At 36.6% G+C, this 12,045-nt stretch overlaps 1 protein-coding gene across 3 annotated transcripts in view; it reads right to left on the reverse strand.

Annotated features, from left to right (window-relative positions):
* Positions 1-12,045, reverse strand: part of Ap2b1 (adaptor related protein complex 2 subunit beta 1) — a 105,303-nt gene that overhangs the window by 25,675 nt on the left and 67,583 nt on the right. For all 3 annotated transcript variants that reach the window (XM_003469598.5, XM_003469599.5, XM_005003516.4), the window contains one exon: positions 8,611-8,740. In XM_003469598.5, the coding sequence (XP_003469646.1) occupies positions 8,611-8,740 (130 nt within the window). The remainder of the gene's footprint in view (positions 1-8,610; positions 8,741-12,045) is intronic.

A 12,045-nucleotide genomic window follows, 5' to 3' on the forward strand; every position in this document is an offset into this window, starting at 1 on the left:
GGGGCACGGGGCACATTTCAGACAGGGAAAACATTTAACTGGAAGTCTCTGAGGTAACAATGTACTTATGGCCAGCACGGTAACAGCAAAGGAAAGAGTAGCAGGTGGGTTCAGTGTGGTAAGGGGAGAGATGAAAGCACGGCTGGGTCAGATAAGGCCAGGTAAGACTACTATTAGGACTTCTGGCTTATCCATTTAGGAAACTATTAATGTAAATTATTCCAGACTGGTGAGGAAAACAGGGCAATGTATAACAAGAGGTAAAACAAATTTCACAACTCTAAGAGGATCATTCCTATGTTACTGGCAGCTGTGTGCCCTGCAAAGAATCAAAGGTCAAGAGAAAATAATGCCAAGGAATAGTGCTTTTATAGTGCTCCAAGTAGCTTTCTCACTTTTTAGAAGTTATACATGTTAGACAAAATACACAAGAAACTTAAAGCAAATGTATTATATAACCTCTTTTTGCATATATATATATTCTGATCTGTGATACTTGTTATATAGCTTGTGTCTAGATGTCCCCCCAAAGCCTCAGGCAGTCATGGTTGGGGCTTTTTAGAAGTGGCTGGATCTGGAGTGTGTGATCCTGGGATCAAATGTGTGTTGATTACTATATCAGTCCACTGATTGGTTTAGCATAGTTCTGGGTAGGAGTTAGCCTGCCTTATCCCGAGTGTGAGTACTACTGGTTCTAAGAGCAGAGAGCGTGGGTAAGATATAAGGGACAGAAAGAGGCCCTGCTGGTTGCATGGGCTTTTCTGTTCCTTGAGTAATGCCATCTCATAGGCCTTTAGGAACTGGTCTGGTGTTCTGAGAATTGAATTCTGGGATTAAGAAATAATGGTTCTTGTTACTGAGGATAGATTTCTGATCCATCAGATTATAGAGTTCTTGTCTATTGCTGATGTGTAGTTAGGGCAGTTGCTATTAATAAACAGATTTCTAAAAGAGTTTAGAAAACAGTAGTTGAGCACTGGTTAAAGAAAGCTGGAAGAGACTGCTTAGTAAAATTTCTGTTACTCTTTCTTTTTTTTAGACTAGGGATTGAATTCATGGTGTAACTATGCTAGGTAAGTGCTCTACCACCCAGTTACATTCCCAGCCAAAGCCTAAGTCATTTTGACAAAAAGGATAAGAGGTGTTAATACATAAGGTACCTAAATTTCCCATATGACATTAAAGGATGTGTATAGTGCTAATTTGACGTGAGACATACATCAAACTTGAAACAGAAAAATAGTATTTCTTTCTTTTCTTTGGTAGTGAAATGTTTGACTCTGTCACAATTCAGACTCCCTTTCCCTACATATTGCTTGCAGAGGTCTCCAAGGATTATCTGCAGTATGGCCCGAGCTGGAAATCTGTGTAGTGCATGTAATACACACCATTTTACAAGCACTGTGGTACCATAAACACAATCAGAGTTTACAGTACTCAGCTGTAGACCGAAAGAGGTTTTAACGCTGAACTTGTTTGAATTTCACAATAGCCAAGAGAAGTCAGCAAATGCCAAACTGGCCTGCTTCATTTGATGCAAGCTGCTGAAAGGTCTTCCGTTTGGAAACATTTACCAGTTTTTCTGGTACAATAGCTACAGCTGTGGGTTTTCTGAGTGTGAATGGACACATGTAAAATATGAAATATCAAAGACAAGCACCATCTGTAACTGATTGTCTCATAGGCTGGGCCTGCAAAGTAGGAATAACAGGCAGAATTTCCTCAGGGCCTTAGATTAGCAAAGACCCTTTTGGCTGACAAAGATCTTAAAAGTATCAATAACCAGGACTGGAAAATTGTGTCTTTTGTAGCTAGTGCCTTTAGTACTCTGCTTAAATATTCAAAGATTAAATAAATGGAACTCATAAATATTGCCTTATTCTAGAAGAGCTATTAAAAGTGATGTCTATTTCTTTTCTCTAATAGCCATTTACTCAACAGTGTTTATATGCGGTTTAAAAAATTTAAAGAGATAAAGATAACAAAAAGTGTAGTAGAAAAAAGTCAATTCTTTATCCATAGGTTCACCTCTAGATTCCTTTATACAGTAGTACAGAAGAAAGGAAATACTTTTTAAGAAGATAATAGGAGACTGAAAATCACATTTAAATGTTTCCTCTCTTTTGAAAGAAACTGACATAATTGAAGGAAAAAAATTTAAAAGCCATGGATTCATAAAGACAAAAAGAAAAAAGATATGATAGCAACAAAATCTTTGGAGCTGGAAAACACACATTATCAATAATACCACATAATTCTCAAAGGTTTAGGAATGGCAGCACCTCTACTATTACACGGAGAAGAGCATTAAAAGAGAGCCTGGGGTGGGGATATAGCCTGCCTAGATTATAGAAAGCCCTGGGCTCGCTTCCCAGCAACCACCTTCCTTTTCAGTAAGAAAAAAAGTGAGAGAAAAAAAAGAGGGTGAAGATGGCATAAAGAGTCCCATGTCCTTGGCCTCATTCCATATTGCTAGGTACTATCTGACATGGTCACCCTTTCCAGCTCCTATACGAAAATAAAGATCAATTCTTTCAGAGAAGATAAAGTGGATGGCACTTAAAAATAGACACCAGACATAGCTGCAAGGTAGTAGATTAAGTGAATTTATGTCCACTAATACTAGAAACTCTCCAGCCTTCTTTCCCAATTTATATAATTTGTTTTCTCATGTAAGAGAAACCATCTTGGTAATTTTTTAAGGGATGAGAATAGTTATTGTGGCTATTAAAAAAAAAATACCCTGTTTCCTGTTTGAAAGTTTGTCCCCAAATGTTCTTTGTAACTGCAACGAAACACCCCACATTCACAACTTAAAGGAGGAAAGGTTTCTTTTGTCTCATGTTTTCAGTCCATGGTCAGAGGAAACCTGCCTAGGTCACTATGACCTAAAGCAGAGAGAAGGGAGGAGAAAAACACTTCCAGGTCAAGCCTCAACCTCAACCTGTCTCTTCCAACCAGGTCCCTCTTCCCAACTTCACATTCACATTCGCCTTCCAAAAGCCTCGTTCCTGTGATCAAAGGAGGCCTTTCTTGGTCATTCTCTATCTAAACCATAACATATGTACTGAAATATGTACAGATGAGCAATACTAGTATCTTGAAATTATTTCAAAATAATGTGGAATAAGGCTATGAAAATGGGTAGACTATACAAGCTTTCACTGAAAAAGAAACGGCACAGAAAAAGGTAAAGATTCTGAATGGTTTCAGATGAGATGAAAATGATTTCTAATCTAGAGTTTTATTATTCAAAAACCATCAAACACATGTGAAGATGAAATAAATCAAGGAGACTAAAAACAAATGGTATCTAACAATTTTATTTTCTTGTTCTCAGGAAATTACTAGGAGATATATTTCATTAAAATAAGAGAGTAAACCAAGAAAAGGAAAATATTAATAGGAGCCCCAATTCAGGAAAGAGATCAAGAGAATGAATCCCCAAGGTGATGATAAAAGGAAACCATCCTAAGACGATAGCTATGTTCCAGGTATTCAAGAAAATCAGTTCAGACAAACTTCAAAACAGGAAAAGTGACAAATATTTTCAAGGGTCTAATATCAACAGAATTTGGGATTGAATTACACTTAAGAACACAAACAAACAAAAGGAGACTCCAATTATTTAAAAATATTTTATGGGGAAAAATCGTATCTTACTATATGGCTCAGCTTTGAAGAATATACATTATTATAATACTGTAAACACTGGACACAAATTTAAGCAAATTCCAAGTTATTTAGGGATAGAGAGCTAAATATCAAAAGAATCAACTAAAACAGGCAAGAGATTATCTCTGTGGACAAAGATATTTGGGCCATGTTGGAAAGAGAAGGCTGGGTACAGTTTTTCTTAACTGTAGAACTAGTTGACTCTTTAAACTGTGCCTTTGCAACCCTGGTAAACATTAACTTGCAAGAATGATGCTATCAACGTTCCTTTGAGAGTCTATAGCTCAGTGAAAAAGAAAGCTGAGCAGCTATGGGGATTTTGCAGTGTCTATGCAGAGCCCATGAACACTGCTCTAGGACTGAATACATAATAGGTCCTAAGTTCATGGTCTTCTTGCAAACACCACTTGAAGAAGCAGTCACTTGTTAACTGTCAAGTTAAAAGTTTTGGCTGGGGGTGTTTAGCTCAGCAGCATAAGTGCCTGTCTGGCAATCATGAGTTCGATACCCAGCACCAAAAAAAAGTGTATCAGAGTTGAGTGTAGTGGTGTACCTGTAATAACAACTCCCTGGAAGGTGGAGGCAGCAGGATCTCAAGTTCAAGCCCAGCACGGACAATTAGCAAGGGCTTGTCTCGAAACAACGATTTTTGAAAAGAGTATATAAGGGCCGGGGATTTAGCTTAGTGGTGTAAGTGCTTGCCTGGCAAGCACGAGGTCATGAGTTCAATCCCCGGTCAAAAAAAAAAAATGTATACAGAAAAAATGTTTCTGAGCAACTAACAGAACTGAGATGTAAAATACATCAGAGTCATTTTAACTCATGTAGGAAAAAATTCATCTGGAAGTTTGTAAAAGTTTTTTAAAATTAAATACAGGGAACAAACTTTTAGGAATTTAATTGTATGATATAAATAAACTCAAGACAAGTTCCTAGTGGGACCAAGTTTAACTTTACTCTGTAAGTTGGATTTACAAAGGTGTTTTTCTTGTTTTTTTGGGACCAGGGTCATGTTATTACTATACAGTTCAGGTGGCCTCAAACTCACTGTGTAGCCTAGGCTGCCCCTGAACTAATGGGAATCCTCCTGGTTCAACCTCTCAAGTGCTGACATGACAGGCGTGCACTACATGTCCAGCAAAGGTGTTTTATTCGATGGTGCCCAGGATGAAACCCAGATTCCTCATGTATGCTCCACCACTGAGCTACATCCCTGGCCCCACAAAAGCTTTTATAATCAAATGAATACAATAAAAACTTTTTTCTAGGTTCAGATCTTTAGTAGGTATATAGCCCTATCACTGAGGCAGATGTAGCTCACATTTTATGAAAGAATGGTATCTTTAATTCTAAATAATGTTATAGACTATAAGCCAGTAAATTTAATGAGCACCCCTACCCCCAGCACTGAGGATTGAACGTGGGGGCATCTATCGCTGAACTGTATCCATTGTCCTTTTCAGCTGGAGACAGGGTCTTGCTAAGTTGTCCAGGCCAGTTTTGAACTTGTGATCCTCTTACCTTAGACTTTCACTTCATCTTGTGTAATGAGGATTTCAATGAAGGTTTCTTTTATCAGTACTATAATTTGACAACAGATTTGTTCTATACATTGATATAAAATTAGTCAAAACAGCAAAAATTTTCAAGGTATTCAAAACTTCATTTTCTCAGCTCCCAAATATTTCTTTTCTTTTTGACTTTATGGTTTAATAAAAGTCTTAGGAAAATACTAATTTTCTACATGAGTTCTTGAATCAAAATATTATGCAAATATATTTAAATTCTAGGAAATCTTTACCTAGCTTTATCTAGATCTAATGGTTTAAGCTGGTTGGGATTAAGTTCTGATTCTTGTTCTTATGGGGACAAGGGCAGAATGGAAGCTGAACTCCAAAGTACTCACACATTACAAGCTAGCCATTAATTTCAAGTTCCACCAGCAAACATTAAGTACAGCTGCTCATAGGAGAAAACAGTACCCCTTTTCAACTTTTGTTTAGCTCTTAGGAAATGCTGAATTAATCAGAAAGCTACAATTAACATTTCTGAAGGAAGAAAAGCAATGAAGAAGAATCAAGTAGCTGACTAGAGATAGGAAAATTTTAAGTTTGATTTTTTTTTTTTTAAATCGGTATCGGGGATCAAACTCACGACTGCCTGCTTGCAAGCAGGTGCTTATGCCGCTGAGCTAAATCCCCAGCCCTTAAGTTTGATTTTTACATCATCAGGTATGTGAAAATTATAACTTGCTGTTCCTAATGCCATATTAGTACTTTTGAGAGAAGGGTTTGTACTAAGATTCAACTTCTCTTGGGAGGGTTTCTACTGGGACTTGGTGAAAGAGATATGCAAATAGGAAATAAACTAGCATTTGTTTAGACATTCCTCACTTAATGACTGCATTATGTTACTGTAACTAGGCTGCTAAATGAATTGGTCACTACATGAGGAATTATATATAGTATGCACATTACAATATTCAGAACAAAGAGATGGTCAAAAGAAACTCCAATCTGATGACTTTGCATAACTCTTACATGCAGCACTAAAACATAGTATGGTACAGTACAATCATCAAAAATTACAGTGCTGCATAAACAAAGTGTATTCTACAAAAATAAGACATTGAGATTCTATCAAGATGTACAGAACCGTAAAGATGGGCTGTAAATCCAAACAGTCATTAAACAGGTCGTTGAATGAGGAATAGCTGTCCTTTCCTTCTAAAAGCAGAAAGTTTGTCCTGGTTTGTGACCCGAATTCCCTTTTCTACTGCTGAAGTAAAACATTCTTGCATGCATGCTAACTGTCCTCAGATACTATCCTTGAGTCTCCATGGGTCAGTGGGAGGGAGGTTAGATTTCAAGAAAAGAGAACAGAGATCTGGGTTAGCTGCTTCATGATCTTGAGGTGGAAAAGCCCCTCAACACATCATTCCCAGAGTAACAGCCAGCTCCACCTGCAAAGTAACCCTGGCTTTATTTTTCTTGCTAAGTCAACCTAAATTGTGACTCTCTAAATCATTATTTTCTTTGCTGAAAAAAGCAGCAGTCAACTACTGTGACAATAAGCTAATGAGCCGGTAAACAAACCTGGCACAATGGTAATTACATTACTCAGAACAGGCACTTTTAACTCCATGTCATTTTACTGTTGCTATCTCACCTCAATACTAGTATCTCACAGTGGCATTTAGATAGATTGAGCAATGAGGTTCCCACCTGTTTTGAATAGAAAATGGAAGGTTGATATTTTTCATTTAAAATATATTTCATAGTCTCACTCAGATTGCTTTATCATCTCAATTTCTAGGTAGAGGTGGGATCACAGATATACGCTGACAGATGCATCTAACATTCCTCTTTGGTGTGTCTTCTGACTGACCTGCACCGTGTAGTTTCTCCTTTTTGTTGTTAAACTATGAGCTTATTTTCAGCGGAGATTTTTTTTTTTTTAATTTAAAAGTTCCAGATTTTAGCTGCTAAAGGTCTGCTTTCCATTTTTTTCTGCCAAGTATCCTAGGTTTCACCAGTCCTGGACTAACAGTACCTGACTTACTGATTTGGAGACTACTGCATTTACATAGCTCATATACATGTGGATTTAGGACTATGTATTCACGTGCAGCACACAAGAGGCTTTCTTACAAAAGGTCACTCAAAACTCTGCTCAGAATAGAGGAATATTCTTTCTTGTCACTTTCTTGGGATATCAGAAACATTTTTCCAGTTCCCCATCTTAGTGTGCTCCAAGGTTCTCTCTTGTGTCCTTTGAACGTTAGAACCGCAATCTCTAGGGTCTACACTGTACCAATATTCCTCCAGGGTACCTCAGTTTCAGCATATGATTGCCATTCTGTTTCATGCTGCTTCAACGTCAGAAGATTTTATTGTTTTCAAAGAGAATTCAGGATTCATGAAAAATGGATGAAATTCAAAGCTAATACTGAAGCATTTTTAAAAAATTCAACGTTTTCAAAATCAACAGGCTTTTGAAGATCTGATAAAGCTGTTCTTTATTTCCTCTAACATGCTGTTTCACTTATCGCAGATATGTGCTGACAGGCACAGTGAAATCCAAATTACCTAGTGATTCAATGTTCAAAGTAACCTCCACATAAATTTCCTCTGAAATTTATTCTCATATAAATTGCACTTAAACTTTTCAATGGAAGTCTTAACGGAAAAATTTTGTAAATAAGAACTTAAGAAAAACCTTTCTAAATGTTTAATGATAAAAAGAACAATTCTTTATGTGACTGTATCACTTCTGTTTTCCTTAAAAACACAACTCTTTTCTACATATTTCAAATTGTAGTTCATGACCAACTCTAATATAACAGAGAGAGAGAGAGAGAGAGAGACAGAGAGCGAGCGAACTATGATTTTCCCCAATGGCTTATGTGTTGGCCCTGAGGTGGATAAATGGCCTAACAGGAGGTGGTTAAGTTACTGGGGGTACTGTCGTTGGAGGACATTAAGTTCTTGTGGGACGGGGCTGGGGATTTAGCTCAGCGGCATAAGCACCTGCCTTGCAAGCAGGCAGTTGTGAGTTCGATCCCTGGTACCGATAAAAACGAAAAAGACCAAAAAAAAAAAAAAAAAGAGTAAGACCAGTCCTTCCCTGCACTCTGACTTCCTATCTTATCATTATGAACTTTCCATATCACACATGCTCCTGTCATGATGCCATTGGCCAACTGAATGAGCCACAGAGGCTCTCACCAGAACCAACCAAAGGGCTGCACCAAGCTCTTGAATATCTAAAAACTGTGAGCAAAATAAGCATATTTTCTCTATGAAACACTGAGCCTCAGGTATTTTGTTACAGTAATGGAAAATGAACTATTACTGAAGTGTTGGTTCTTTTCCATACAAATAAAATTTAGGCATGATACTGACTAATACTACCCAAGTGAAGTAAAATTCTAACCTGCAAGTTATTTAAAGGTTCCATCTTCATGACTGGGCCCAAGGTGTTGAGAGGCAGGGAGACGTCAATGCTTTGGTTTGGCATCAGTGGTGTATGGATGGCCAGAGGAGTGCTTGGGATGACACCAAAGCTTAGAAAGAGAATGAAAAAAATCATAAGAGATTAAGTAAGAGGCAGGATTTAGCCACATCTTGGGTTTCAGTAGACTTCTGTTTCATTTCAAGGAAACACTTTTCAATACAATTAAATGGAAGCAATGGCAGGAAGCAAGGTGCTCAGTTCCAACTTGCCATAACAGTAGTCAAATCATGACCTCTGAATTTCTTTTTTTTTTAATTGTTACTGGGGATCGAATTCACAACCGCCTGCTTGCAAGGCAGGGGCTTATGCCGCTGAGCTAAATCCCCAGCCTTGACCTCTGTATTCCATTAAATTGCTTTGAGGAAGAATAAAATGTTCATAAGCACAGAACTGTTTTGCTAATGCTGTGATTTTGAAAGTTTCTATGATTTACCAAATCACTAAAGAGACAGGTTTGATGAGCATTTTTAAAATCCATCCTGTCAGACATGGTGGAGCACTTCTGTAATCTCAGCACTCTGAGAGGCAGAGGCAGGATGACTACAAGTTTGAGCCCAGTCTAGGCAACTTAGTGAAACACTGTCTCAAAATAAAAGATTTACAAAGGGAAAGTAATATAACACAGTGCAAAGGCCCTGGATTCAATCCCCTGTAACACACATACACAGACACACCATTTCAAATTTCCACAGGATGGCAGTTTAACAATGCAAGAATGGTAAAGAGATTGGATTATACAAAAAACAAAAACATGATGGAGGGCAGATAGTCTAAGAAACATAAAACAAATGGAGCAGAAATGGAGAAATGGACATAGAAATACTGATACAAAATTTTATTTTAAATAGCATTAGTTTATTTGAAGATGAAACAATAATGCTTATAAAATAATGAGTTTGCACAAATAGTATCTTTGTTGTCAGAATGACTAAAGAAATATTACCCATTTCTTAGATTAAACTATACCTCACTACACCAAAATTAATAAGGACATGATCTCAAGATTCACAAATTGGAGCTAGCCTAGAAAACTTAGTAAAACTCTATCTCAAAAAAAGCAGATTGGGAAGGTTGCTTAAGTGTAAATGCCCTGAGTTCAATCTCCAGTATCAAAAAATGATGGTGGTATTATTTTTTAAATAGCTAGAAAGAAAAACAGTACATGTAAAACACAGACAAACAAGAGCCAATAAATACATAATGTGAAAGATGAAAGAACAAAAGCAAAACGATAAAGAAAAACATTTAAACATAAACGCTGCAAACTTGCTAAGTGAAAGACTTCAGTGTACGAACTGAAATAGCATATCTTGTTCCAGGCAAACATGAGCAAGAATAGTCAGCATTGAGAAAATCCTAGTAAAATTTTTAGACTTTAGAACTTTGGGCAGCTTAACAAATAATCAAATTACTTATATAGGGGGAAAAATTCAAGCTGGCAACAGACTTTTCCACAGAAACTTTTAAACACAAAACACCCAGAAACAAACACTTCAAGAGTTCTAGAATTTTCAAATATGTAGTCTGGGGATATAGCTCACTGGTGCATGGTACTTGCTTAACACATGTGAGACTGTGGGTTTGTCCCAAAACTAGGAAAAAAAAAAAAAAAAAAAAAGGATTTTCAAATACAAAGGTTACAGTTTTGACAATGTGAGAAAATTCAAGAAATATTGTATATTCATATGAATATGCTTTTTGAGAAACCTACTAAAAGACATTCAAAAACGACAGGAGAATTTTAAGCACAAATCCAAGATGGAGATTCAGGTAAAAGAATGAAGTATATATATTCCCCATGATGAATGTAATCACTATGCACTTACACTAATAAAAAATGAAAAAACAATGAAATGAACAAATGATATAATTTACACAAATGAGAGGAAAAAGGCAAGTAGAAAGATCTGTCTTATCTCTCTCGCCTGGGAGGGGGCTGGTCAATGATGGCAAAGTAAGTAGAAGTTTAAGCATACTTAAGTATCATCAATGCAAAGAAAGACAGTATTATTGAGAATACATTGTAAAGGAGGATGCAAAAGACAGAAGGAAACTGACTTTAGGAAGCATGGATTACATTACATACTCTAGTACTCAACACATCTTTTTTTTTTTTTTTCTTTTTCTCTTTTTTCAGTACCAAGGATCAAACTCATGACCTTGCGATTGCCAGGCAGGCACTTATGCCACTGAGCTAAACTCCCAGCCAGGTTATGTATTTTAAAGGAATAAGAATAACAATAAAAAAATAAACCTTTCTAAGTATAAGAGTAACTTTTAAAAAGGCAAGATAAATAGAGATCTATAGGGTAGGCAGATTTCTCTTATTGTAATTCATTCCCCCATCAGCCTTGTCCTTTAACAGGGCCAATTCCCTGAAAAAGAATGGAAATAACTTAACAGAAGGAAATCCAGACCTTCAAGATATGTAAGAATTCTGATGTGCCAAATGCTTGAATCCAGGGTACAAAGTGTTTCAAAGTGATCAGAAATAAATCAGATAGTCATTGGTGCAAATTGCCTTTGACAAATTTTATTTATATGTTTTAAAGGTTCAATTGCTACTTTTTATAACAAGGCTGAATATCTTGTATTTACAAATGAATGAGCTCATCATTAAAATCTAGTAGCCAGATACCTGAATCATAAAACTTCAAAAACTAATGTTTTATAAATGTAAGAAATCAACAGTTCATTCATTCACATTCTCTTACTTTTAAGGCAAAGAAGTCACTGCTGAGAGCTTATGGGTGACTATTTGGTTAACATGTACACTAGTGTACATGTTACATTTTTGACATCAAGCAAAGTATATTAATTTTTCCTTCACCAAAATATACACTTCAGACAATGGCTTTATTTGGTTCACTACTGTACCTCTATTTCCTAGGAATGCCTGACACAAATACTGAACAAATAATTTTCTTTTTTTTTTTTTTGCCTTTTTCCTTTTTATCGGTACCAGGGATCGAACTCACGACTGCCTGCTTATAAGGCAGGCTCTTATGCCGCTGAGCTAAATCCCCAGCCCCTGAACAAATAATTTTCAATAAATTATAATTGTTTTAATTACTTGATTACAAACATTTCAGCCCTACAATTTTTTTTTTTTTTTTTTTTTTGTACAGGCAATTGAACTCAGGACCTTGCACTTGCTAGGCAGGCCCTGTGCTGCCGAGCTATATCCCTGGTGTAGAATTCTTTAAAAAGACAATTAGGTTCTGGTTCTGTCAACCCATATGGATGAATATTTCCCTCAAATTCAATTATGGCCTCCAGAATTGAAGGTCACAAGTGAATAGATTTGCAAGACCCAGGATTCACTTTGTAGTCAGTGTCTGCTTTTTTTTTTTT

This window comes from Cavia porcellus, unplaced genomic scaffold (assembly GCF_034190915.1).
Source record: "Cavia porcellus strain 051 isolate PalLab524CR breed Dunkin Hartley unplaced genomic scaffold, mCavPor4.1 scaffold_6, whole genome shotgun sequence".
Taxonomy (NCBI): domain Eukaryota; kingdom Metazoa; phylum Chordata; class Mammalia; order Rodentia; family Caviidae; genus Cavia; species Cavia porcellus.